Source organism: Lissotriton vulgaris, chromosome 12 (genome assembly GCF_964263255.1).
Source record: "Lissotriton vulgaris chromosome 12, aLisVul1.2, whole genome shotgun sequence".
Classification (NCBI taxonomy): Eukaryota; Metazoa; Chordata; class Amphibia; order Caudata; family Salamandridae; genus Lissotriton; species Lissotriton vulgaris.
In genome coordinates, this window is record NC_141700.1 from 4,397,178 (window position 1) to 4,423,709 (window position 26,532).

The 26,532-nt window shown below is 52.7% G+C and overlaps 1 protein-coding gene across 1 annotated transcript in view; it reads right to left on the bottom strand.

Annotated features, from left to right (window-relative positions):
* The window catches only part of EFNA2 (ephrin A2), a 218,835-nt gene that overhangs the window by 54,655 nt on the left and 137,648 nt on the right, over positions 1 to 26,532 (bottom strand). The window contains exon 2 of the mRNA XM_086946670.1: positions 4,019 to 4,311. Within this exon, the coding sequence (XP_086802796.1) occupies positions 4,019 to 4,311 (293 nt within the window). The remainder of the gene's footprint in view (positions 1 to 4,018; positions 4,312 to 26,532) is intronic.

Below are 26,532 nucleotides of genomic sequence, written 5' to 3' on the forward strand. Positions count from 1 at the left end.
TTGCTGCTGTACCTCGCATCAACAAAACCCCCATGGGAGGAAGATCCTTCTCCTACCTGGCGGCTAAAACCTGGAACTCACTTCCCATTCACCTTCGCCTCACTCAGAACCACCTAGCATTCAGAAAGCAACTTAAAACCTGGATATTCGACAAGTAATTCCCCACCCTCCCTCAAGCGCCTTGAGACCCTCTGGGTATGTAGCGCGCTATATAAATTAATTGACTTGACTTGACTTGACTACCTCTTCCAGTGTACTCACAGGTATAGTGAATCTCATGCCTGTATACTCTCATAGTAATACTCCTTCCAAGGGAGTAAGACATAGAATACTGCTCACTAATGGGTCATCAGAGATAAGCACATTCTAGGGTACTCACAGAGATAATAAGAGTACTCAGAGATAGGGTCATACTTGTTAGAGGGTACTCACAGACATAGTAGGAGTACTCAGAGATATAGTAATACTTGTTAGAGGGTACTCACAGACACAGTAATACTTGTTAGAGGGTACTCACAGATAGAGTAATACTTGTTAGAGGGTACTCACAGATAGAGTAATACTTGTTAGAGGGTACTCACAGATAGAGTAATACTTGTTAGAGGGTACTCACAGATAGAGTAATACTTGTTAGAGGGTACTCACAGATATAGTAGGTGTACTCACAGATATAGTAATTCTTGCTAGGAGGTACTCACAGATATAGTAATACTTGTGAGGAGGTACTCACAGATATAGTAGGTGTACTCACAGATTTAGTAATACTTGTTAGGGGTTCTCACTGATATAGTAATACTTGTTAGAGGGTACTCACAGATATAGTAATACTTGTTAGGGGTTCTCACAGATATAGTAATACTTGTTAGAGGGTTCTCACAGATATAATAATACTTGTTAGGGGTTCTCACAGATATAGTAATACTTGTTAGAGGGACTCACAGATATAGTAGGTGTACTCACAGATATAGTAATACATGTTAGAGGGTACTCCCAGACATAGTAATACTTGTTAGAGGGTACTCACAGATATAGTAGGTGTACTCACAGATATAGTAATACTTGCTAGGAGGTACTCACAGATATAGTAGGTGTACTGACACATATAGTAATACTTGTTAGGGGTTCTCACAGATATAGTAATACTTGTTAGAGGGTACTCACAGATATAGTAATACTTGGTAGAGGGTACTCACAGATATAGTAATACTTGTTAGAGGGTACTCACAGATATAGTAGGTGTACTCACAGATATAGTAATACTTGCTAGGAGGTACTCACAGATATAGTAGGTGTATTCACAGATATAGTAATACTTGTTGGAGGGTTCTCACAGATATAGCAATACATGTTAGAGGGTACTCACAGACATAGTAATACTTGTTAGAGGGTACTCACAGATATAGTAGGTGTACTCACATATATAGTAATACTTGCTAGGAGGTACTCACAGATATAGTAATACTTGTTAGGAGGTATTCACAGATATAGTAGGTGTACTCACAGATTTATTAATACTTGTTAGGGGTTCTCACAGATATAGTAATACTTGTTAGAGGGTACTCACAGATATAGTAATACTTATTAGGGGTTCTCACAGATATAGTAATACTTGTTAGAGGGTACTCACAGATATAATAATACTTGTTAGGGGTTCTCACAGATATAGTAATACTTGTTAGAGGGACTCACAGATATAGTAGGTGTACTCACAGATATAGTAATACATGTTAGAGGGTACTCACAGACATAGTAATACTTGTTAGAGGGTACTCACAGATATAGTAGGTGTACTCACAGATATAGTAATACTTGCTAGGAGGTACTCACAGATATAGTAGGTGTACTCACAGATATAGTAATACTTGTTAGAGGGTACTCACAGATATAGTAATACTTATTAGGGGTTCTCACAGATATAGTAATACTTGTTAGAGGGTACTCACAGATATAATAATACTTGTTAGGGGTTCTCACAGATATAGTAATATTTGTTAGAGGGTACTCACAGATATAGTAGGTGCACTCACAGATATAGTAATACTTGTTGGAGGGTACTCATAGATATAGTAATACATGTTAGATGGTACTCACAGACATAATATTACTTGTAGAGGGTACTCACAGATATAGAAGGAGTACTCAGAGATAGAGTAATACTTGTTAAAGGGTACTCACAGATATAGTAATACTTGTTAGAGGGTACTTACAGATATAGTAATACTTGTTAGAGGGTACTCACAGATATAGTAATACTTGTTAGAGGGTACTTACAGATATAGTAATACTTGTTAGAGGGTACTTACAGATATAGTAATACTTGTTAGAGGGTACTCACAGATATAGTAATACTTGTTAGAGGGTACTCACAGATGTAGTAATACTTGTTAGAGGCAGGCGCGCAACACCCATTGGGCTCAGCGGGCTTCAGCCACCCCCGTCGCCTCCTCTGCCCGGGCTAAAATGACACGCACTGAAATGGTGCAAGAAGGCTGCGCATCCCATCCGAGAATGTGATTGTTTTAATGATTTCAGAGAGGCCCAGCAGCCCGAGCCAGACAGCGAGCCTCTGAACAGTTTCAGGGAGTGAACCCCCCTGCTCTGACCTCTTGTGTTTCCTTTAGAGTGGCGCAGAGGTGAAATCCTTGCCTAAAGGCAGGGATTTCACCTAAGCACTTGATGGGTTGTGTGCATGGGGTGTGAATATGTGCACAGCAGGGGGAAGGCATGGCCAGTTAAGGTGATGCTTTTCCTTTGTAAAGGAATTTCTGCTGGCATCTTAGCCATGGGTGTGCTGTCTGGGCACTTGTATAGATGTGTATTCCATACAAGTGCACAGACAGCAAACCCTGGGCTATGACGCCAGCAGGAAGTAATTTACAAAGGAAAAGCTTCACCTGCACTGGCCATCCCTTTCCCCCTGCTGTCTGTGCATTTGACCCACATTGATCTACACAGTGAGACCTTCGGGAGGGGCTGGATGCCAGGACGCAGTGCTGCTGATCAGCCAGACTCCACAGTATAGTATCAGAAGAGCAGGCAGCAGTTTTTTGTGTAAGTTCCAGTAACTTTAATGCATTTTTCAGCACAGCATTACCTACTGCCTGCATATCTAGGTTACTGTGAATGTTGTTCTTCACTTACATACATAGAAACGTCAAAGAGGACAGTCCCCTCCAAATATGCAAATGTAGTGTAAGTTTGTAGTGTTCATTTTTTTTTGGGGTGCCAGGGGGTAATTTTAGGGTTCTGAGCGGGTATGGGTTTTGGGGCTCCAAGGGGTGATTTTAGGGTTCAGGGTGGTATTGGGTTTTGGGGTGCCAGGGGGTAATTTTAGGGTGTGGGGTGGGTATGGGTTTTGGGGTGCCGGGGACGGATAATTTTAGGGATAGGATGGGTATGGGTTTTGGGGTGCCAGGGGTAATTATAGATTTCAGGGCGGGTATGGGTTTTAGGGTGTGAGGGGGTTAATTTTAGGGTTCAGCGTGGGTATGTGTTTTGGTGTGCCAGGGGTAATTTTAAGAATCAGGGTGAGTATGGGTTTTGGGGGGCAATGCATCAAACTAACAAAAATGTGTGCTTTAATTGTTGTCCAGTTTCAAATGCAGAATTCACCACATTTTTTTCTCAGCTTGACCTGAGCATTAACCGATCCTGATTATCTGCCATTTTAGCTCCGCCCCATTGATTTACATTAGCCACGCCCCTTCATCTGCCATGTTAGCCCCCCCCCCGAAATTAAGACCTAGTTGCGCCCCTGGTTAGAGGGTACTTACAGATATAGTAATACTTGTTAGAGGGTACTCACAGATATAGTAATACTTGTTAGGAGGTACTCACAGATATAGTAATACTTGTTAGAAGGTACTCATAGATATAGTAATACTTGTTAGAGGGTACTCACAGATATAGTAGGTGTACTCAGATATATAGTAATACTTGTTAAAGGGTACCCACAGACATAGCAATACTTGTTAGAGTGTACTCACAGACATAGTAATACTTGTTAGAGTGTACTCACAGATATAGTAATACTCATGCCCTGGCCGAAACTCGAAGCCAAGGGAGAAGGGGGTGAAAAGCTGGAACTTCTCAGAGAACTTGAGGGGCCCGCCGGGTGAGTCTGGCCGGTTGCACTCCCAGCGCTTGAAGCCCTTCTGCCGGTGGTCACACGAGGCGTGTCCGTCATAGTTGACCATGTAGAGTATGTACCGCTCCATGCGGTCCGGCAGCGGGGTGCCCTCGTAGTGCGGGCAGTAGATGTCCAGGTAGTCGTTGATGGTCACGTCCACCGTGTACTCTCCATTGAGGAACCTGCAGGAACAGAAGGTTACAAGACAGTGAAGGTGGGTCTTCTGCTTAGGACCGTCAGCACAGCGCCACATCCAGAAACTATCACCTGCCAATGTGTGCCGGGTATAAAAACCTCATCTCGGACTCAGAAAGGTCCCTTTCATGGCTCGGGAGAGCGAGTGCCTCTGCTTCAAGTTCATCTTAGCAAGCTGTGGATTTTTACCTCAACACACATAACAATCACTAGATGCATATTCGTAACTTGGATGGAGACACAGATTGGAGCTCAGTGGTGTGGATGAGCACAACACAAGCACCATCCCAACTGAGAGCGACTGTCATGTGTTTATATGTATCCATGTGCGGAGTGTGTGACAGATACATGTTGCTATAGGCACACTAGATTCCATTCAGTATTTCCTACAGCCAAGGGTTACCTAAGATGGAGAGAGTATACAGAAACAGCGTATATACATTGCAGAGCTCTAATGGAGAAAGAGTGCAGACAGCATATATACATTGCAGGGCTCTGATGAAGTGAGTGTGCAGACAGTGTATATAGATTGCAGGGCTCCGATAAAGAGAATGTGCAGAAACAGCTTATAAAGTTTGTTGGGCTTTGATAAAGAGATTATGCAGAGAGAGTATAAAGATTGCAAAGCTCCAATGAAGAGAGTGTACAAACAGTGTATATAGATTGCAGAGCTCCGATGGAGAGAGATAGCATATATATATTGCAAAGCTCCAATGAAGAGAGTGTACAGACAGTGCATATAGATCGCAGGGCTCTGATAGAGTGTGCAGACACAGCACGTTTAGATTGCAGAGCTCTGACGTAGAGAGAGTGCAGGCGGTGTGTATAGATTACACAGCTCCAATAGAGAGAGCGTGCAGACAGCGTATATAGATTGCAGGGCTCTGATAGATAGAGGGTGCAGAAACAGCGTATAAAGTTTGCATGTCTCCAATGGAGAGAGTGTGCAGACAGCGGATATAGATTGCAGGGTTCTGATGAAGAGAGTGTGCAGACAACATATATAGATTGCAGGGCTCTGATGAAGAGAGTGTGCGGGCAGCATATATAGATTGCAGAGCTCTGATGCAGAGAGTGTGCAGACAACATATATAGATTGCAGGGCTCTGATGAAGAGAGTGTGCGGACAGCATATATAGATTGCAGTGCTTCGATGGAGAGAGTGTGCAGACAGTGTATTTAGATCGCAGGCCTCGATAGAGAGAGTGTACAGAAACAGCGTATATACATTGCAGGGCTGTTAGAAATGGGGATCTCGAGTTGGCAGAGGTAGGTACTCGACTTTGTACCTAGTTCCCTGGGTCAGTTAGGATTATAAGATGTTATACTCAAACTGCCTATTCTGGCCTACGGGAACAGGTAGACTTGCAATAGTGAAAAACGAAATTGGCTGTAATTCACTATCAGGACATGCCACACACACCAGGGCATGTCCTACCTTTTACATACAATGCACCCTGCCCACAGGTGTACCTTGGTCCTACCTTAGGGGTGGCAAACATATAGAAAAGGGAAGGTTTAGGGACTGGCAAGTGTATTTACTTGCCAAGTCGACATGGCAGTCCCAGACTGCACACAGGCTCTGCAATGGCAGGCTTGAGCCATATTTTACACGCTGCTTCTGTGGATGGCACAACCAGTGTTGCAAGCCCACCAGCAGCATTTGATTTACAGGCCCTGGGCATACATGGTGCACTGTACTAGGGTCTGACAAGTAAATCAAATAAGCCAATCATGGAGTCACTAATCCATTACAACAATTTACAATAAGGAGCACTTGCACTTTGGCACTGAATAGCAGTGGCACAGAGCCCAAAGCATCTAGACCAGCAAAAACAGATGAGGCAACAGCAAAAAATGGAAGGGAGACCCACGCCAATGGTGCCAGGTCTAATAAGGGCTCTGATGGAGAGAGTGTGCAGAGAGCATGTATAGATTGCAAAGCTCCAATAGAGAAAGTGTGTAGACAGTTATATAGATTGCCGGGCTCCGATGGAGAGAACGTGCAGACCATGTCTATAGATTGCAGGGCTCCAATGAAGAGAGTTGTCAGAATCAACCCATATAGATTGCAGGGCTCCGATGGACAGAGCTTGCAGGCTATGCATATAGATTGCAGGGCTCCTACAGGACATTACGGGGATCTTTTGTAGTGCGTCAGACTTCTAGGTGAGGAGGAGACGGTCCTTATTAGGCTCAGATAGCTTCGCTGCCTTTTCCTTAACAGGTATTTAAGTAAGAGAACCTCCTTTTCTTTTGTACTCCTGTTTTGGGTCTGCCCTGCCAGGAGGCTCCCAGCTACACATGTCATCCTTGCTAGTGCTTGAAACAGAGACCCTGGTACGAGGTCTGTAGCGAGTACGCTGAAAGGGTCAGAACTAACCAGAACCATTCCCAAACTTGGAATAAGCGTAAGGCGGAACTTGTGGAGTTACATAAAATTCTGTGGGGTTCGCGAGTGGGGGAATTCGGCACTGTTCGTGGTCATTTTTAGCGTGGGAGCTTATTCCGTGCTGTAAGATCAGCGCAAACTGCACTGTGGGGCGTGCCAGAGGGCACTGATTCTTTCTGACGCTCAAATAGATTATCTCCTGAAGCGGCAGTGTTCTCAATGTTAACGGTCACTGCCTGCCTGACCGCCATGTTGAGAAATCTCGCTGGAAGGCGTTCTACTGCCCAAAATTCATGCTAGAGGATGCAAATTCTTGCTTGCCAACTTAACGTTGGCAAGCCGCGTACAAGAAAAAACTGCTACGCAGCGTTTGGCTGAGTTTTGCTGGAACTTCTCACTCAAAGTGGGAAAGTGGGAAAAACTCAGAGAACTCCACCGGCAGAGAGGAGTTCATCACCCTCCCCTCCTTGGAATATATGCACACTAGCTGTAATTTTAGTATAAAGACGGGGCAGAAACTTCCAGGCAGTCCGGTGAGATTACGGGGTCTTCACACCAGTGGCGTCGAGAAGCTCTCTGTGCTCCAGGTTTGGGGCATCCATAGCCAACTCCCCTTGCCAGGAGCTTTAAATGGGCCGGTACTGTCCAGTACGGAGTACCAGCACTTTTTTATTTTGAGAGGGAGAGTACCAGCACTTCTCAAGAGAAACGCTATACTTTTACTGAATAGTACCGGCACTGCTCAGAAACAAGCAGGTTCTCTGGTACAGAGTACCGGCACTTCCATTTTTCCATTTCAAGCACTGCCCTTGCCAGAAATGTGGGAATTTTTGAGCAAATTAGCAAGAGGGGGCTTACTGCACGCTGGCTCAAAGAGGCAGAGTGGAGCCATCGGGGACTCACCTCTCAGAGCCCACCTCAGGCAGACACCTCGGGCGGACACTTCTCGTGCCCACCTCGGCCGGACACTTCAGGCGGACACCTTGGGCAGACACTCCTCGGTTCCCACCTTAGGCGGACACCTCTCGGTGCCCACCTCGGGTGGACACCTCGGGCGGACACCTCCCGGTGCCCACCTCGGGTGGACACCTCGGGCGGACACCTTTCGGTGCCCACCTCCGGCGGACACTTCGTGCGGACACCTCGGGGTGGACACCCCAGGCGGATACCTCTTGGTGCCCACCTCGGGTGGACACCTTGGGCGGACACCTCTCAGTGCCCACCCCGTGTGGACACCTCTCTGTGCCCACCCAGGGCGGACACCTCTTGGTGTCCACCTCGAGTGTACACCTCGGGTGGACACCTTTCAGTGCTTACCTCGGGCGGACACCTCTCGGTGCCCACCTCGGGTGGACAACTCGGGGCAAACACCTCGGGTGGACACCTTCGGGCGGACACCTCTCGGTGCCCACCTCGGGCAGACACATCAGGCAGACAACTCTTGGTTCCCACTTTGGGCGGACACCTCTCTGTGCCCACCTCGGGCGGACACCTCTCGGTACCCACCTCAGGCTGACACCTCAGGCGGACACCTTTCGGTGCCCGCCTCGGGCGGACACCTCTCTGTACCCACCTCGGGGCAGACACCAAGGGGCATATTACCAAGGTGGGCGATATGTGATTATTGCTGCTTTAGCTGCCGTTTTCGGCTGCTAAGCGGCGATAATTCTATCGCCCTATTAGCAGGCTGTCGCTAATAGCAGTTAGCAACAGCTTGTAGGCGATAGCGAGCGGTTTGGGGCCCACTTTGCATGTCAGCGATATTTATCGATAATGACATGCAAAGTGGGTGTACCCAACCTGTTAGCGACCAGTTCTTAGCTTGTATATCCAATGGGAGGTGGCTATAATGGCTAAGACCCTTTTAGTGATAATGCGTGAATATCGCTGTATTCTCAGCGATATTCACGCATTTCGCTGCTATCGCCGGAAATATTATCGCTTTAGAGATAAACGTTGCTAATAGCACGTTATCTCAGCGATAATATCCGGCGATGAGCGGCGATAAAAAAATTGACGCTAAGCGCACTTGGCGATAAATATCGCTAGTTGTTGGTAATGTGCCCCGGGTTTGCTCCAGGTGCACGCCAGTCACCGCAGACTCGGGTTTCCCTTTATCTTCAGATGTTGATTGCGCGCAGTTTTTAAGACAAACAAAAGTTGCAGCGCGTTGTATCCTAGGCCTGGTTGTGAATGATCGTGAGTGCGTGAAATACAGAGATTTGGCAGCTGAGGGTGGGCACGGGGGGGCGCCCACCCTCGACCCTCTGTCCAGCAGGTGCAGCTGCAGAACAGGATCTTTCAGGGTTTGACCCCTCAGGACAGGTCTTTACCTGCTGGAGTCCGGTGTACTGCCCCAGAGGTCCTCTTGGGGGGGCTGCGGTCGCAGGATACTTTATATGAATACATTTTTTGGGTTTTAAGGGCGCACAAAGTGCCCACCCGCCAGCGCCTGGCAGAGGAGGGTGAGCTGAGCTGGAAAATAAACCTACAGTAGAGAAACCCGGGGACTGCCCCCCTCAACACAAGCCCCTGGCACAAGGAGGGAGGGGGAGGCAGAGGGGGCAGTCCAGGGAGGCACTGCCAGAGAGACACTGCCAGGGAGACCCGGCGATGGAGACACTGCCAGAGAGACACTACCAGGGAGAGACTGCCAGGGAGACACTGCCAGGGAGACACACCCAGGGAGGCACTGCCAGGGAGACACTGACAGGGAGACCCTGCGATGGAGACACTGCCAGAGAGACACTGCCAGGGAGACACTGCCAGGGAGACACTGCCAGGGAGACCCGGCGATGGAGACACTGCCAGAGAGACACTGCCAGGGAGTCACTGCCAGAGAGACCCGGCGATGGAGACACTCCCAGAGAGACACTGCCAGAGAGACACTGCCGGGGAGACACTGCCAGAGAGACACTGCGATGGAGACACTGCCAGAGAGACACTGCGATGGAGACACTGCGAGGGAGACACTGTGAGGGAGACACTGCGATGGAGACACTGCCAGGGAGACACTGCGATGGAGACACTGCCAGGAAGACCTGGCGATGGAGACACTGCCAGAAAGACACTGCCAGGGAGTCACTGCCAGGGAGACCCGGCGATGGAGACACTTCCAGAGAGACACTGCCAGGGAGACACTGCCAGGGAGACACTGCCAGAGAGACACTGCGATGGAGACACTGCGAGGGAGACACTGCAATGGAGACACTGCGATGGAGACACTGCGAGGGAGACACTGCCAAGGAGACACTGCCAGGGAGACACTGCCAAGGAGACCCGGCGATGAAGACACTGCCAGAGAGACACTGCCAGGGAGTCAATGTGATGGAGACACTGCGATGGAGACACTGCCAGAGAGACACTGCCAGAGAGACACTGCGATGGAGACACTGCCAGAGAGACACTGCCAGAGAGACACTGCGATGGAGACACTGCGATGGCGACACTGCCGGGGAGACACTGTGATGGAAACAATGCCATGGAGACACTGCCAGGGAGACACTGCCAGGGAGACACTGCCTGAGAGACACTGCCAGGGAGACACTTCCAGAGAGACACTGCCAGGGAGACACTGCCAGGGAGACCCGGCGATGGAGACACTGCCAGAGAGGCAATGCCAAGGAGACACTGCCAGGGAGACACTGCGATGCCTGATAGACACTGCCAGGGAGACACTGCGATGGAGACACTGCCAGAGAGACACTGCTAGAGAGACACTACGATGGAGACACTGCCATGGAGACACTGCCAGGGAGACACTGCCAGGGAGACACTGCCATAGAGACACTGCCTGGGAGACACTGCCAGAGAGACACTGCCAGAGAGACACTGCTATGGAAACACTGCGATGGAGACACTGCCAGGGAGACACTGCCAGGGAGACCCTGCCAGAGAGACACTGCCAGGAAGACACTGCCAGGGAGACACTGCCAGGGAGACACTGCCAGAGAGACACTGCGATGGAGACACTGCAGGAGAGACACTGCCAGAGAGACACTGCCAGGGAGACATTGCCAGAGAGACACTGCCAGGGAGACACTGAAAGAGAGACACTGCCAGGGAGACACTACCAGGGAGACCCTGCCAGGGAGACACTGGCAGAGAGACACTGCCAGGGAGACACTGCCAGAGAGACACTGCCAGGGAGACACTGCCAGAGAGGCACTGCCAGAGGGGCACTGCCAGAGCGACACTGCCAGGGAGACACTGCCAGGGAGACCCTGCCAGGGAGACACCGTCAGAGAGAAACTGCCAGGGAGACACTGCCTGGGAGACACTGCCAGAGAGACCCTGCCAGGGAGACACTGCCAGGGAGACACTGCCAGCGAGACCCTGCCAGGGAGACACTGCCAGGGGGACACTGCCAGAGAGACACTGCCAGGAAGACACTGCCAGAGAGACACTGCCAGGGAGACCCTGCCAGGGAGACACTACCAGAGAGACACTGCCAGAGAGACACTGCCAGGGAGACCCTGCGATGGAGACACTGCCAGAAAGACACTGCCAGGGAGACACTGCCAGAGACACACTGCCAGGAAGACACTGCCAGAGAGACACTGCGATGGAGACACTGCCAGGGAGACACTGCCAGAGAGACACTGCCAGGGAGACCCTGCCAGGGAGACACTGCCAGAGAGACACTGCCAGGGAGACACTGCCAAGGAAACACTGCCAGAGAGACACTGCCAGGGAGACACTGCCAGAGAGACACTGCCAGGGAGACACTGCCAGAGAGACACTGCCAGAGAGACACTGCCAGGGAGGCACTGCCAGAGAGACACTGCCAGGGAGACACTGCCAGTGAGAACTGCCAGAGAGGCACGGCCAGAGAGGCACTGCCAAGGAGACACTGCCAGGTAGACACTGCCTGAGAGGCACTGCCAGGGAGGCACTGCAAAGGAGACACTGCCAGGTGGACACTACCAGGGAGACACTGCCAGGGAGGAACTGCCAGGGAGGCACTGCCAAGAAGGCACTCCAGGGAGACACTGCCAGAGAGACTCTGCCAGGGAGACTCTGCCAGGGAGACACTGCCAGGGAGACACTGCTAGAGAGGCACTGCCAGAGAGACACTGCCAGAAAGACACTGCCAGAGAGACACTGCCAGAGAGGCACTGCCAGGGAGGCACTGCCAAGGAGACACTCCAGGGAGACACTGCCAGAGAGACACTGCCAGAGAGACACTGCCAGGGAGACACTGCCTGAGAGACACTGCCAAGGAGACACTGCCACGCAGAACCGGCGAAAGAAACACTGCCAGAAAGACACTGCCAGGGAGATCCGGCGATGGAGACACTACCAGAGAGGCACTGCCAGAGAGACACTGCCAGAGAGACACTGCCAGGGAGGCACTGCCAAGGAGACACTGCCAGGGAGGCACTGCCAGGGAGGCACTGCCAAGGAGACACTCCAGGGAGACACTGCCAGAGAGACACTGCCAGAGAGACACTGCCAGGGAGACACTGCCAGAGAGACACTGTTAGGGAGACACTGCCAGAGAGACACTGACAGGGAGACACTGCCAGGGAGACACTGCCAGAGAGACACTGCCAGGGAGACACTGCCAGGGAGACCCGGTGATGGAGACACTGCCGGAGAGGCACTGCCAGAGAGACACTGCCAGAGAGACACTGCCAGGGAGGCACTGCCAAGGAGACACTGCCAGGGGGACACTGCCAGGGAGGCACTGCCAGGGAGGCACTGCCAAGGAGACACTCCAGGGAGACTCTGCCAGAGAAACACTGCCAGGGAGACACTGCCAGGGAGACACTGCCAGAGAGGCCCTGCCAGGGAGACACTGCCAGAGAGACACTGCCAGGGAGACACTGCCAGAGAGACACTGCCAGGGAGACACTGCTAGAGAGGCACTGCCAGAGAGACAGTGCCAGAAAGACACTGCCAGAGAGACACTGCCAGAGAGGCACTGCCAGGGAGGCACTGCCAAGGAGACACTCCAGGGAGACACTGCCAGAGAGACACTGCCAGGGAGACACTGTATTTATCTATTTATTTTGCATCTTGTACCGCGCAAACTAAAACCCGAAGGTGTCAAGGCGCCTAACAAAAAGATCGAAAAGCGAGCACTCATGCACTTACATGTACGCTTGAACAAAGAGGCGTGTTTTAAGGGCAGCTCTGAAGGTTTGGAGGGAAGGGAGGGACCTAAGTTCTAATGGAAGATCGTTCCACCATTTAGGGGCCAAGAGGGAAAATGCCTTACCACCCCATCTGGCTTTCCGAATGCGAGGGATATGGAGGAAAGAATGATTGGAGGAGCGGAGGCTCCTGCCAGGGTTGTAATAGGTCAGGATGGCTCTAATCTCTGTGGGGCTGCTTTTAGCCAAGGCCTTATAGATCATACACATGGATTTAAAAACAATCCGCTCCTTTATCGGAAGCCAATGCAGCTGCTTCCTGGCCAGCGTGGCCGAAGAGCGACGGGGAAGATCGAGGACAAATCTGGCTGCCGCATTCTGGACTACCTGCAGGCGCTGCATCTGACTCTTATTCAGTCCAGCATACAGCGCATTACTGTAGTCCAGACGCGATCCCAAAAGGGCGACAGCAAGTTGCCTTCTTGCCGGCTGGGAAAGGTAGTTCCTAATTTTCCTAAGAACATGGATTATGCCCCAACAGGTCGATACTGTCCTATTGACTTGCTGGCGCATGTCCAGGGTAGGGTCAATCATTACCCCAAGATTTTTAGCAGAAGAAGTAGGTTTAGGGCAAAGACCGAGCGAGTTAGGCCACCACTCCATGGACCAAATATCTTCCCTTCCGCCGAACACCATCACCTCGGTCTTCTCCCCATTCAATTTGAGTGAATTGTAAATCATCCACTGGCCGACAGCCTCCATACAGGATCTAAATCTGGAGGCGGTCAGCTCAATTGATTGGGAGAGAGACACGAGGATCTGAGTGTCGTCCGCGTAGGAAACTACCTCCATCCCAAAAGATCTAATAAGTCTGGCAAGGGGGGTCACATAGATGTTAAAAAGGGTGGGACTAAGCGCCGACCCTTGAGGGACCCCACATTGCACAGACAGGGATGGAGATAGAAATTTTCCCAGCATTACCCTCTGCTCCCTATGGTCGAGAAAGGAAGAGAGTAAGCCCAAGGCTGCCCCCCGGACCCCAATCTCACCCAGTCGAGATGTTAAAACCTGGGGAGATAGGGTATCGAAGGCAGCTGTGAGATCCAGAAGGATCAGGAGGGATGTCCGGCCCTCATCCACACTCATACGGATGGAGTCGAGAACCAGGGTGAGGGCGGACTCGGTGCTATGTTCCCTCCTGAAACCGTGCTGGGAAGGGTCAAGGCAGCCTGAATTCTCCACAAAGGCAGCTAGATGCTCATTAAGATGGGACTCGAGCATCTTTGCGGAGGCCGGAAGCAGTGAGATGGGGCGAAAGTTTTTTAAAACCCCAGGATCTAGGGAGGGTTTCTTAAGAAGAGGTTTGACCACAGCATTTTTCCACTGCTGTGGAAAGACACCCTCCCTCATGGCCCCGTTCATGATCTCAAGTAGGGGGGGTAGAAGAGATCCCCTACACTGCTTCAAGATCTTAAGAGGGCAAGCATCTAGTGGAGAACCTGACTTGGTTTTATCAAGCCGCGTGTCAAGATCTTGTAGGGAGAGCGGGGGGAAAGATTCCAAATAGCCGGCCAAGGGAGGCTCTGCCGAGGGAACATCCGGGACTACAGTAACAGGTGGCTCAGCTGTAGAAAGCCTCTGAGACTCCAGAGCAGTGTAAATGTCCGCTATTTTGGACTGAAAGAAGCGAGCGATGTCATTACAGAGCTCCTGAGATGGAACAACTGGATCGGGGACCTGAAGAGATGTAAGAGAGTCCACGATCCTGAAGAGCTCTTTGGGAGATGAAAGGGAGGAAGTCAGGGCCACAAAGTAGTCTTGTTTGGCCCTGATAATTTCCGACTTATATCTCTTGAGCAGGGTTTTATGAGCTTCCCTGTCTTTGAGATCCCAACTGGCATGCCATTGACGCTCCTGTCTCCTTACTTCCTGCCTAAGGAGTCTGAGTTGTTCAGAGAACCAAGGGGCTGATGGTCTTTTCCTTGCTGAATAGCAGGACCGAGCTGGCGCCAGTTCGTCCAGGGCCTCTTTAAGAATGTTATCATAATGCGACACCGCTGAAGAGGAATCCATCTCCCGGATAGAAGACAGACTGGAAGTCCATGGGTCAAAAGAGTGTTCACCGATGTTTTTAAAATTCCTGCGTACTTCAAAAGTACTCGGGACTTTCCTGACATTTTCCTGACTAGGGAAGGCCACATTGAAAGGAACGGCCAAGTGGTCTGACCAGGAGAGGGAGAAGGGAACCGTAACTGAAAGTCTCTGGTCATTAGAGAAAATCCCGTCGAGCGTATGACCAGCTCGGTGGGTGGGTCCTTTCACCAGTTGAGTGAATCCACATGCTGTCAATGCTTCCAACAGCACGGAGGTGTCATGTGATTCCAATAGCTCTAAATGAAAATTAAAATCACAGAGAATAGTAAGATTCTCCCGACCAAAGTAGGGCTCCAGGAGCTGAAGCAGTTTTAAGCTAAAATCTGCTCTGGGACCGGGCGGACGATAGACCAGAATCCCATTAAATGGGGAGATATGGGAATCATGTAATGAAAAATACACCACCTGAATAGCGTCCTTGGGGTCAGATAAAGGCGTAGTATGACATTGAAAGCTGTCCCTATGCAGGATGGCTAAGCCGCCACCGACCCGGCCAACTCTGTCCTGCCGAGTCAGGCAGTACCCTTCAGGGACTGCTTCAATAAGGTCTGGACCCGAGGAGTCCTTAGCCCACGTTTCCGTAATGAAAGCCCAGATCGGATTCTTCTCCAAAATAAGCTCTTTGAAAATGATGTTATTTTTAATAAGCGAGCGCGCATTAAGGAGCAAGCATTCTATACACAATTCACTAGGAGAGACCGGCGAGCAGGACTCCCGAGGGGTGACGGACAAGGCGGGAATTATATCAACCGAGTCTGTCGAGAAGCACCCACATCCCTTGGACACGAGGAGGTCCTCCGGAGTGAGGCTGTGGAAGCATGGAGCAGTTTTAGGTCGGAGGCGTAACATATCCAGTAAGGAATATTTCAATATTCCGTGGGCCACAGTGTTCGACCTATAGGTCCCCCCGTCCAGCCCGTACTCAGCGCGGACGGGCGCAGACGGGCTGGACTCTGGCGTGACTCCGGCGTAGCGACGGCTTACACGCTGCGCGCACACGCTGCGCGTCATTTCCCCTGATTAATATAGGGCTCTAGCCAGTCCACCTGACTGCTAGAGCGCGGCGAATGCTACTGCTCCCTAGCACCCACCCAAGATGGCGCCCGCCAAAATCCTAGCGCGAGGGTCCGGCCCGCTAAAATAGCGGTGAGGGGCACAATTATAGTGCAGCAATGCGGCGGTGACAATTTTAAAAACAGGGGTTAAGCTGTGATCAAAAAAACAACTAAAAAGACAGAAAAAGGTCATTTAAAACAGTAGCGCGATAAATGCAAGCGCAGTGCAGCATAGAACGAGTCTGCTCTTACCTCAGCCCCTTTATACTGAAGAACCACGCGCTGCCTCTAGCCAGTCCACCTGACTGCTAGAGCGCGGCGAATGTTACTGCTCCCTAGCACCCACCCAAGATGGCGCCCGCCAAAATCCTAGCGCGAGGGTCCGGCCCGCTAAAATAGCGGTGAGGGGCACAATTATAGTGCAGCAATGCGGCGGTGACAATTTTAAAAACAGGGGTTAAGCTGTGATCAAAAAAACAACTAAAAAGACAGAAAAAGGTAATTTAAAACAGTAGCGCGATAAATGCAAGCGCAGTGCAGCATAGAACGAGCCTGCTCTTACCTCAGCCCCTTTATACTGAAGAACCACGCGCTGCCTCTAGCCAGTCCACCTGACTGCTAGAGCGCGGCGAATGTTACTGCTCCCTAGCACCCACCCAAGATGGCGCCCGCCAAAATCCTAGCGCGAGGGTCCGGCCCGCTAAAATAGCGGTGAGGGGCACAATTATAGTGCAGCAATGCGGTGGTGACAATTTTAAAAACAGGGGTTAAGCTGTCTGAGAGACACTGCCAGGGAGACACTGCCATGGAGAAACGGCGAAAGAGACACTGCCAGAAAGGCACTGCCAGAGAGACACTGCCAGAGAGACACTGATAGGGAGGCACTGCCAAGGAGACATTGCCAGGGAGACACTGCCAGGGAGGCACTGCCAAGGAGACACTCCAGGGAGACACTGCCAGAGAGACACTGCCAGGGAGACACTGCCAGAGAGACACTGCTAGGGAGACACTGCCAGAGAGACACTGCCAGGGAGACACTGCCAGAGAGACAATGACAGGGAGACACTGCCGGGGAGACACTGCCAGAGAGACACTGCCAGGGAGACACTGCCAGGGAGACCCGGCGATGGAGACACTGCAAGAGAGGCACTGCCAGAGAGACACTGCCAGAGAGACCCGGCGATGGAGACACTCCCAGAGAGACACTGCCAGAGAGACACTGCCGGGGAGACACTGCCAGAGAGACACTGCGATGGAGACACTGCCAGAGAGACACTGCGATGGAGACACTGCCAGAGAGACACTGCGATGGAGACACTGCGAGGGAGACACTGTGAGGGAGACACTGCGATGGAGACACTGCCAGGGAGACACTGCGATGGAGACACTGCCAGGAAGACCTGGCGATGGAGACACTGCAAGAAAGACACTGCCAGGGAGGCACTGCCAGAGAGACACTGCCAGAGAGACACTGCCAGAGAGACACTGCCAGAGAGACACTGCCAGGGAGGCACTGCCAAGGAGACACTGCCAGGGAGACACTGCCAGGGAGGCACTGCCAGGGAGGCACTGCCAAGGAGACACTCCAGGGAGACTCTGCCAGAGAGACACTGCCAGGGAGACTCTGCCAGGGAGACACTGCTGGGGAGACACTGCCAGAGAGACACTGCCAGGGAGACACTGCCAGAGAGACAATGACAGGGAGACACTGCCGGGGAGACACTGCCAGAGAGACACTGCCAGGGAGACACTGCCAGGGAGACCCGGCGATGGAGACACTGCAAGAGAGGCACTGCCAGAGAGACACTGCCAGAGAGACCCGGCGATGGAGACACTCCCAGAGAGACACTGCCAGAGAGACACTGCCGGGGAGACACTGCCAGAGAGACACTGCGATGGAGACACTGCCAGAGAGACACTGCGATGGAGACACTGCCAGAGAGACACTGCGATGGAGACACTGCGAGGGAGACACTGTGAGGGAGACACTGCGATGGAGACACTGCCAGGGAGGCACTGTCAGAGAGACACTGCCAGAGAGACACTGCCAGAGAGACACTGCCAGAGAGACACTGCCAGGGAGGCACTGCCAAGGAGACACTGCCAGGGAGACACTGCCAGGGAGGCACTGCCAGGGAGGCACTGCCAGGGTACACTGCCAGAGAGGCACTGCCAGAGAGACACTGCCAGGGACGCACTGCCGTCTCAGATGCCGCACCCCGTGCGGGAGCTGTCTGCACAGTGGATTACGTCACAACTACTTTTAGAGGTTGGTAGACAACTCTAGGATCTGCTGTGGGGCAGAGTTTGCAGGTGGTGGAGGGGGCTTCCTCTCTACATGAGCCTTCCCAGGCACTGAGAGGGAGAACCTCTCGCCAGGACCCTGCCATGGCACAGAGAGAGACCCTCGCCATAGGACCCTTCCCTGGCACAGAGAGAGACCCTCTCTCCAGGACCCTTCCCAGACACTGAGAGAGAGACCCTCTCTCCAGGACCCTGCCATGGCACAGAGAGAGACCCTCTCACCAGGACCCTTCCCAGGCACTGAGAGAGAGACCCTCCCTTCAAGACCCCGCCCTGGCACAGAGAGAGACCCTCGCCATAGGACTTCAAGACCCTTCCCAGGCACTGAGAGAGAGACCCTCTCTCCAGGATCCTGCCCTGGCACAGAGATAGACCCTCTCTCCAGCCAGGACCCTGCCCTGGCACAGAGAGAGACCCTCTCTCCAGGACCCTTCCCAGGCACTGAGAGAGAGACCCTCTCTCCAGGACCCTTCCCAGACACTGAGAGAGAGACCCTCACTTCAAGACACCGCCCTGGCACAGAATGAGACCCTCGCCATAGGACCCTTCCCTGGCACAGAGAGAGACCCTCTCTCCAGGACCCTTCCCAGACACTGAGAGAGAGACCCTCTCTCCAGGACCCTGCCATGGCACAGAGAGAGACCCTCTCACCAGGACCCTTCCCAGGCACTGAGAGAGAGACCCTCCCTTCAAGACCCCGCCCTGGCACAGAGAGAGACCCTCGCCATAGGACTTCAAGACCCTTCCCAGGCACTGAGAGAGAGACCCTCTCTCCAGGATCCTGCCCTGGCACAGAGATAGACCCTCTCTCCAGCCAGGACCCTGCCCTGGCACAGAGAGAGACCCTCTCTCCAGGACCCTTCCCAGTCACTGAGAGAGAGACCCTCTCTCCAGGACCCTTCCCAGACACTGAGAGAGAGACCCTCACTTCAAGACACCGCCCTGGCACAGAGTGAGACCCTCGCCATAGGACCCTTCCCTGGCACAGAGATAGAGACCCTCACTTCAAGACACCGCCCTGGCACAGAGTGAGACCCTCGCCATAGGACCCTTCCCTGGCACAGAGAGAGAGAGACCCTCGTTTTAGGACCCTTCCCTGGAACAGAGAGACCCTCTCTCCAGGACCCTTCCTGGCACTGAAAGAGAGAGAGACCCTCGCTTCAGGAGCCTTTCCTGGCACAGAGAGAGACTCTCGCCATAGGACCCTTCCCTGGCACAGAGAGAGAGAGAGAGACCCTCGCTTTTGGACCCTTCCCTGGAACAGAGAGACCCTCTCTCCAGGACTCTGCCCTGGCACAGAGAGACCCTCTCTCCAGGACCCTTCCTGGCACAGAGAGAGACCCTCGCTTCAGGAGCCTTCCCTGGCAGAGAGAGAGTGGACACCTCGGGCGGACACCTCTCGGTGCCCACCTCCGGCGGACACTTCGGGCGGACACCTCGGGGTGGACACCCCGGGCGGACACCTCTCGGTGCCCACCTCGGGTGGACACCTTGGGCGGACACCTCTCAGTGCCCACCCCGTGCGGACACCTCTCTGTGCCCACCCAGGGCGGACACCTCTTGGTGCCCACCTCGAGTGTACACCTCGGGCGGACACCTTTCAGTGCCCACCTCAGGCGGACACCTCTCTCAAGGACCCTTCCCAGGCACTGAGAGAGAGACCCTCACTTCAAGACACCGCCCTGGCACAGAGAGAGACCCTTGCCATAGGACCATTCCCTGGCACAGAGAGAGAGAGACCCTCGTTTTAGGACCCTTCCCTGGAACAGAGAGACCCTCTCTCCAGGACTCTGCCCTGGCACAGAGAGAGACCCTCGCTTCAGGAGCCTTCCCTGGCACAGAGAGAGACCCTCGCTCCAGGACCTTCCCTAGCACAGTCGCAGACCTTCATGCCGGGGCCCTGCCCTGGCACAGAGGCGCACACCGCCCTCAGGCACACAGTGGCCTTGGAGCTGGGCACGCACCAGCCTCGGGCACACGGGGACCCAGGGCTGGCCCTGCACGGGACGCAGCCCCGCACCCCGGGCAGGCCTCTGCAGGCGGAGCCCTGGCAGGCCAGGCCTGGAGGGGGCGCTGCGCCACTGAAGCCACCCATTGACTGCTGACCCGGGTCACAGCAGGCGGAAGTATGAAGAGAGGCAGAGTGACAGCCAACAAGGGGCCCCTGTGAAGGGAGCCCCCAGAGGGCACAAGAGGCCAGAGGCATGGCTGGCGGGGGCAAGGGGGTGTCACAGCCAGCAGCAGAGCCCTCGGTGGGTTCAGACAGGGACAATGGACCCGTCTGGAGGGAGTCAGGGGGGCGCTGCCAACAAGAGACCCTTGTGCGGGGGTCGCCGCCCCGGGCCTGTCAGCTGTCACTCACCCTCCAGAGGGCCCCCGGTCCATCCCAGGGGCAGATCCAGGGAGACAGAGGGGCAGAGTTAGTCATGAGTGGCCTGACAGCGAAAGCACAGAGGGGCACATCAGCAAGGGCTTTATCTCCGCTTTTTTGGCTTTAAAAGCCAAAGAAGCGGAGATAAAAATATCGCCCTATCAACAGCAGGGTGCTAACATGCAAAATCGCATGTCAGCACCCTTTTCCACTACGCTTCGCCCTTTGCATCTCTAATGAGATGCAAAGGGGGCGTTCCAGAGAAAAATAATAGGAGAAATGTTGCTAAGCGACATTTCACCTATAATCAAGCTTCACGTTAACCCTGTTGGAGACAAAAATAAGCAGCGCTAACCACGGTTAGCGCTGCTTTCTTACGTCTGCTAATTTTCAGACTTAGCCATGTAATCCACACCGCGGGCTCTCAACAAGGATATCCCGATCCTTGTAGTTTTATCGCTGCATTCCCAGCGATAACCTCCCGAAATGCTGCTATCGCCGGATTTTTTATTGCCTAGGTGGTTAGCGTTGTTAATAACGCAATAACCAGGCGATATTGTCCAGCGATAGCGGGCGTTAAAAAAATTAACGCTAAGCGCCCTTAGCGTTAATTTTCCCTGTTCCTTGTTAATATGCGCCAGACCGCATAGAGGAACGGGAGAGGCGCTGCGCAGAGGCACTCGGGGGCCCAGCCGGGGTCACACATTCCCACAAGAGAGGCTATTCCTGGGCTGGGGGCTGTCTGGGCCTGGGAGCAGGGCTGGTATAGGAGGGGCAGCCGAGGGGCCCTCCGGGCTGGGGTACCACGGGGGTCAGTGATCAGAGCCCCAAGGGGCCCCTCATATTCAGCCAGGCCCTCGCAGAGCAGCCGGTGCCCCTGAGCCCCCTCTGTGCATCTGGCACTGCCCCCCTCCCTCTATGGGGGGGCCCTGGCTGAGGGGAGGAATAATGCACCTCTTGTGTGTTTACATTAGCATAAAATCCAGTAGTGAAGACTGACCCCCCCGTGGCCCTCGAAATGCAGAGTGCATGGTAAAGTAGCGCACCCGCGTGGGAGAGGGGCTCGGTACCCCAGGGGTTCGCTCTCCTGCCCCAAGGTTCCTCGAACCCCTCCTTTGGGGTGACAGGAAGCAGAGGGACAGAGTCTGAGAAAGACAAGGCAAGAGCAGAGCTCGGCAGAGGATGAAATGCGTGAAGCGGTGATCACCCGGCAGCGCAGGGTGACAGGAGGGGGTGGGGGTGGGGAGACCTGGCTGGTGAGAGGTGAGGCATGGGGGGGGGGCTGACAGGTGAGAGTGGGCGCATTAACAGCCACCGCTAGAGGACGTGTGGGTGTCACAGTATTTTGGTACTGGGGCATCGCCCGGGTCTCCCTCCCCAGGATGGAGCTGGCCATGGGGCCAATGATTAAGCCACTGTAGCTGGGCTGCCAGGTAGTAGATCTCAAGATCGGGCTCCGCGAGGCCTCCGTCATCGGTGGGCTTAAGGAATCTAGTAATTGCTACTCGCCTCTTACCAACTCCCCAGGATAGTTCCACCATTAAGTTCAGCAAAGACGTTCCGAGGGGTTATAAGCGGTAGGGTGGCAAAAAGTAGAGCGTGCGAGGCAGTGCCACCATTTTGGCCACCACTATCCGACCCGCCACTGACAGGGTCAAGGTCTTCCAGAAGCCGACGCTGGTGCAGAAGGCACGAATCGCCACCCTGATGTTGCCATCCAGCACGTCGCTAGTAGCGCGATGTACCTTCACCCCAAGGTATTTCATGCAGCGTTTTTCCCATATCAACCCCGTAGATCATGCAGTTCGTGCATGTCCGGACTCAGGGGGAACACGATTTTTACTAATTCATGTGCAGGCCCGATATGGAGCCAAATGGGTCCAGAAGGGAGATCGCTCCAGGGAGACCCCTCCCAGCTTCAGCCAGGAAGAGGAGCATGTCATCCGCATATAATGTCATTTGGTGGTAGATTCCCCGTCGGAACACTTCCCTATAGGCCTGGCCCTCCTGCGCTCGAGAGGTCAAGGGTTCAACCGCTATCACAAAAAGAAGGAGAGAGAGTGGGCATCCCTGCGAGGACCCCTTCCAACCTCATACGCGTGGAATATTGTTTTACCAGCGCGTACGCGTGCCGAGGGACCTGAAAATAGAAGTCTACTCCATGCAATAAAGGCTGAACTCAAGCCCATTTTCCCCATCACTTGGTACAAATAGTCCCATTGGAGGCTGTCAAATGCTTTTTCCATATTGATGGATACTATCAACGCCTCGTCGTCCTCCTGGTGTTCCGGAGTGCAAGATTGAGAGCAGTCTCCTAATATTCATTGCTGTATTTCTCCCTGGAATAAACCCCGTTTGATCTTTATGGATGAGCATGGCATGTGAGGGAGGAGGCGGGAGGCTAAAATTCCACTCAATATTTTATAGTCCATGTTAAGCATGGACAGCGAGCGATAGGCTCAGACAACCTGGGGCGAGCGCCCTGGTTTCAGAACAGGGGCCACCAGTGCTTCACGCGTGGTTAGACCCATTTCCATACTTCCTTTCCTGGCGAAAGTTATGGAAACTTTGATGAACAGGCAATTGATGACTTTCTTGGAAAGCCACTACCTATTCGAACCATCCCCGTCAGGTTTCCGTGCATCTTATAGCACAGAGACGGTACTGGTAGAGGTCTTACACAACATAAGACTTTCCCTGGATGACGGACACTTAGCAATTCTGGTTCTATTGGATCTATCAGCAGCATCTGACACCATCTCTCATGCCGTCCTAATCAACAGACTGGAAGAGACTGGCATCGGTGGAAAAGCTTTGGTGACCGCACTCACGCGGTGCAGTTAGAGTCCTTCGTCGCTCGAACCATAGCCTTGGACAAGGGAGTGCCACGGGGAGCTGCACCAAGCCCCACATCTACGGCACCGCTGGCACAAGTGAATAAAACCCATGGTTTCGAGGTCATCTCTGACGCAAATGACGCTCAGCTTGTCATCACAATGGGGCCAAATCCAGAGTCTCCTAAAGTAAGATTGCATGGATATTTTCGCTACATGGATGCAGCAAAACTGTCTGCGACTGAATGCCAACAAAACAGAGACTATTCCATTTGGAAAGACCCATTCGATGTATTCTGAGGACTGGGGGCGTCACAGCCTGGGCATAGTCCCAACTCCGAAGGTAGTGGTGTGAAACCTGGGAGTCATGGTGGATGGGAACCTTTCCGTGAAGGAACATGTGAACGCTATCACGGGTTCATGTTTTGGAATAATGTGCCCTCTTAGAAAATTATTTCAATGGCTTTCACTCCAGTCAAGAAAATCGCTAGGCAAGGCCATTATAATTAGTCTCCTGGACTATGGGAATGTGCTGATGGCTTCTATGAATAAAGGACTGTTTGCCAAAATTCAGTTGGTGTAAAATACTGCGGCACAGCTAGTGAGTCACCTTCCACCTCGGTCACCCTCGGGACCCATTCGCAGAAGCCTCCTCTGGCTGCCCATCAAAGAGCGATCACTGGGGCATATTACCAAGGCAGGCGAAATAAAATCACCGCCCTATTAGCAAGCTATCGCTAACATCAGTTAGCGACAGCTTTTAGGTGATTGCGAGTGGTTTGGGGCCCGCTTTGCATGTCAGCGATATTTATCACTAATGACATGCAAAGTGGGTGTACCCAACCTGTTAGCGAATGAAAGCAGTCGCTAACATCGCTATCGCCTATTATCAACGCAGGTGTAGCGATTAAAAAGTTTGCGCTCAGCGCGAATATCGCTGAAAACTAACGCCTGCTCAGACCAGTTCTTAATCTGTATATCCAATGGGAGTTGGATATTCAGGTTAAGACCGTATTGGCGTTATTGCCTGAATATCGCTGGATTCCCAGCAATATTTACTCATTTCGACGCTATCGCCGGATATTTTATCGCATTGGAGATAAACTTTGCTAATAGCACGTTATCTCTGCGATAAAATCCGGCGATGCGCGGCGAAAAAGAAAAATGTTGCTAAGCTTATTTAGCGATAAATATCGCTAGTTGTTGATAGTATGCCCCACTGTTCGTTGTTTGATTTACAAATTTCTTCATGGGAATGGACGACTATGCCGACATGAAAAGCTTAAATGGTACGCCCACGTGAAGTTTTAGGTCTAGCAGGAAACTTTTGCTTCATCCTCGCCGCACCCGTACTGCTAGATATGGGGGCGATCTTTCTCGTACCCGTCTCCCCAGCACTGGAACCAGCTTCCGATACATATTCGTGCCTGCACTGACCGTAGACAGTTTAAAAAGCTCTTAAAAAATGGTTGTATTAGCCTGTTATTCCGTTTTTAATTTAGCAGACCACAATCTGTTGCCTCCTAACCTGTGGCGTTGCAGCAGCGCCTAGAGACCCAGGCAGGGTGATTTGTTGCGCTTAATAAGTAACAATAACAAATAAATCCCCCACCTGGCTCGCGCCTCCATGTATAACGCCTCGTCTCCGGCGAGGCTTGGGGACTCAGCTCACAAGTGTCTGTGTAGCGTGTCACCCTGCGGTAGGTGTCTGTGAGGTAAGTGTCCGGCCTGTGTCAGTGCTACGATCGTTGGTGCGGGGATGTGTGCGCAGCCGGTGTCTGTGCAGGCTGTCTCTATGTCATGATAGTCTGCAGGGCTCAAGTCGGGGGTACACGCAGGTACACGGCGTCCACCCACTATTTTCACAGGGTGAGCGCCATCCCCCCTGCCAAGAAGTTGTGCCCTACAGAAATATGTTGAACTTGTCCCGGTGTAAGACACCGAGACACGTTCAGTGGCGCATGTACGTTGTCTGCTTTCAATTCTCAGCAGCAACTTGAAGGCAGCGTGGGGGCTTTTTTTTTTCTTCCTCCAGCCGGGCCGAAGTCCAGGGGCCATCCGGCCTCCTTCTGTTTGAATACCCTGACTGGAGGCGGCCTGGAACCTCACACTTAAACACCTAAACAAAGGCCCAGCGCTTGTCATCTCTTCACAGGTCCTTAAGAGAGGGGCGCCTGCGCCTGTGCCTGTGCCTGTGCCTGCGCCTGTGCCCGTGCCTGTGTTCAGTCCCTGGATATAGTGGGTGCACGCACTGTAAGGATGTCAGGTGTGTTGGTCCGTCCCAGTATTCACACAAATAACAATTTCAATTGCACTGTTTTATTTCTTTCATAGCGCTACGCAACCCAATGCAGGTGTCACAGCGCTTTACGTAACGCACACAATGTACATTGACAATAAATAATGCACATGTGTAAATCAGTGCACACGATGCGTTACAGGAGGCAGTGAGGGTTACAGGGTGCAGGAGTCACGTGTCCTTCATGGCTCGCTGTGCTATAGGACGAGGATTACACTTTATGAACTGTGGGAAACAAAAGAAACTTTGGGGCGTATTAGCAAGAACCTCGTTAAAATTATTGCGGTTTTAGCGGCAGGAAACTGCACCTCCCCCTCACTCCCGCTGTCCCAGCCTGAGTCCCGCTCAGCTCCAGCCCTGAGAGCAGCCCCCTCCCTCAGGGTTCCCCATGTGAACTGTGTGTCCAGGCCGGCTGTGAGAGCCCCCCTCTACCCCCTCAGGATGCACCCTCCCCCCCCCACCCCCCCCCCCCCCCACATCCCTCGGTTCCATCTAAATGCAGATGGATGTCGGGCGAGAGCGGCTCCCACAGCGCTGGGAAGAGGCAATTCAGGAGCACAGGCAGGGGGCGCCCTCGAGAGGAGCCAGAGGGAGGGGGGGGGGGGGGGGGTCCAGGATGATATGGAGTGGGGAGGCACAGACTAGAATAAACTGGAGAGAGAAGGGAAGCAGGGTGTGGAAGAGGGAGGAGGGAACAGGGT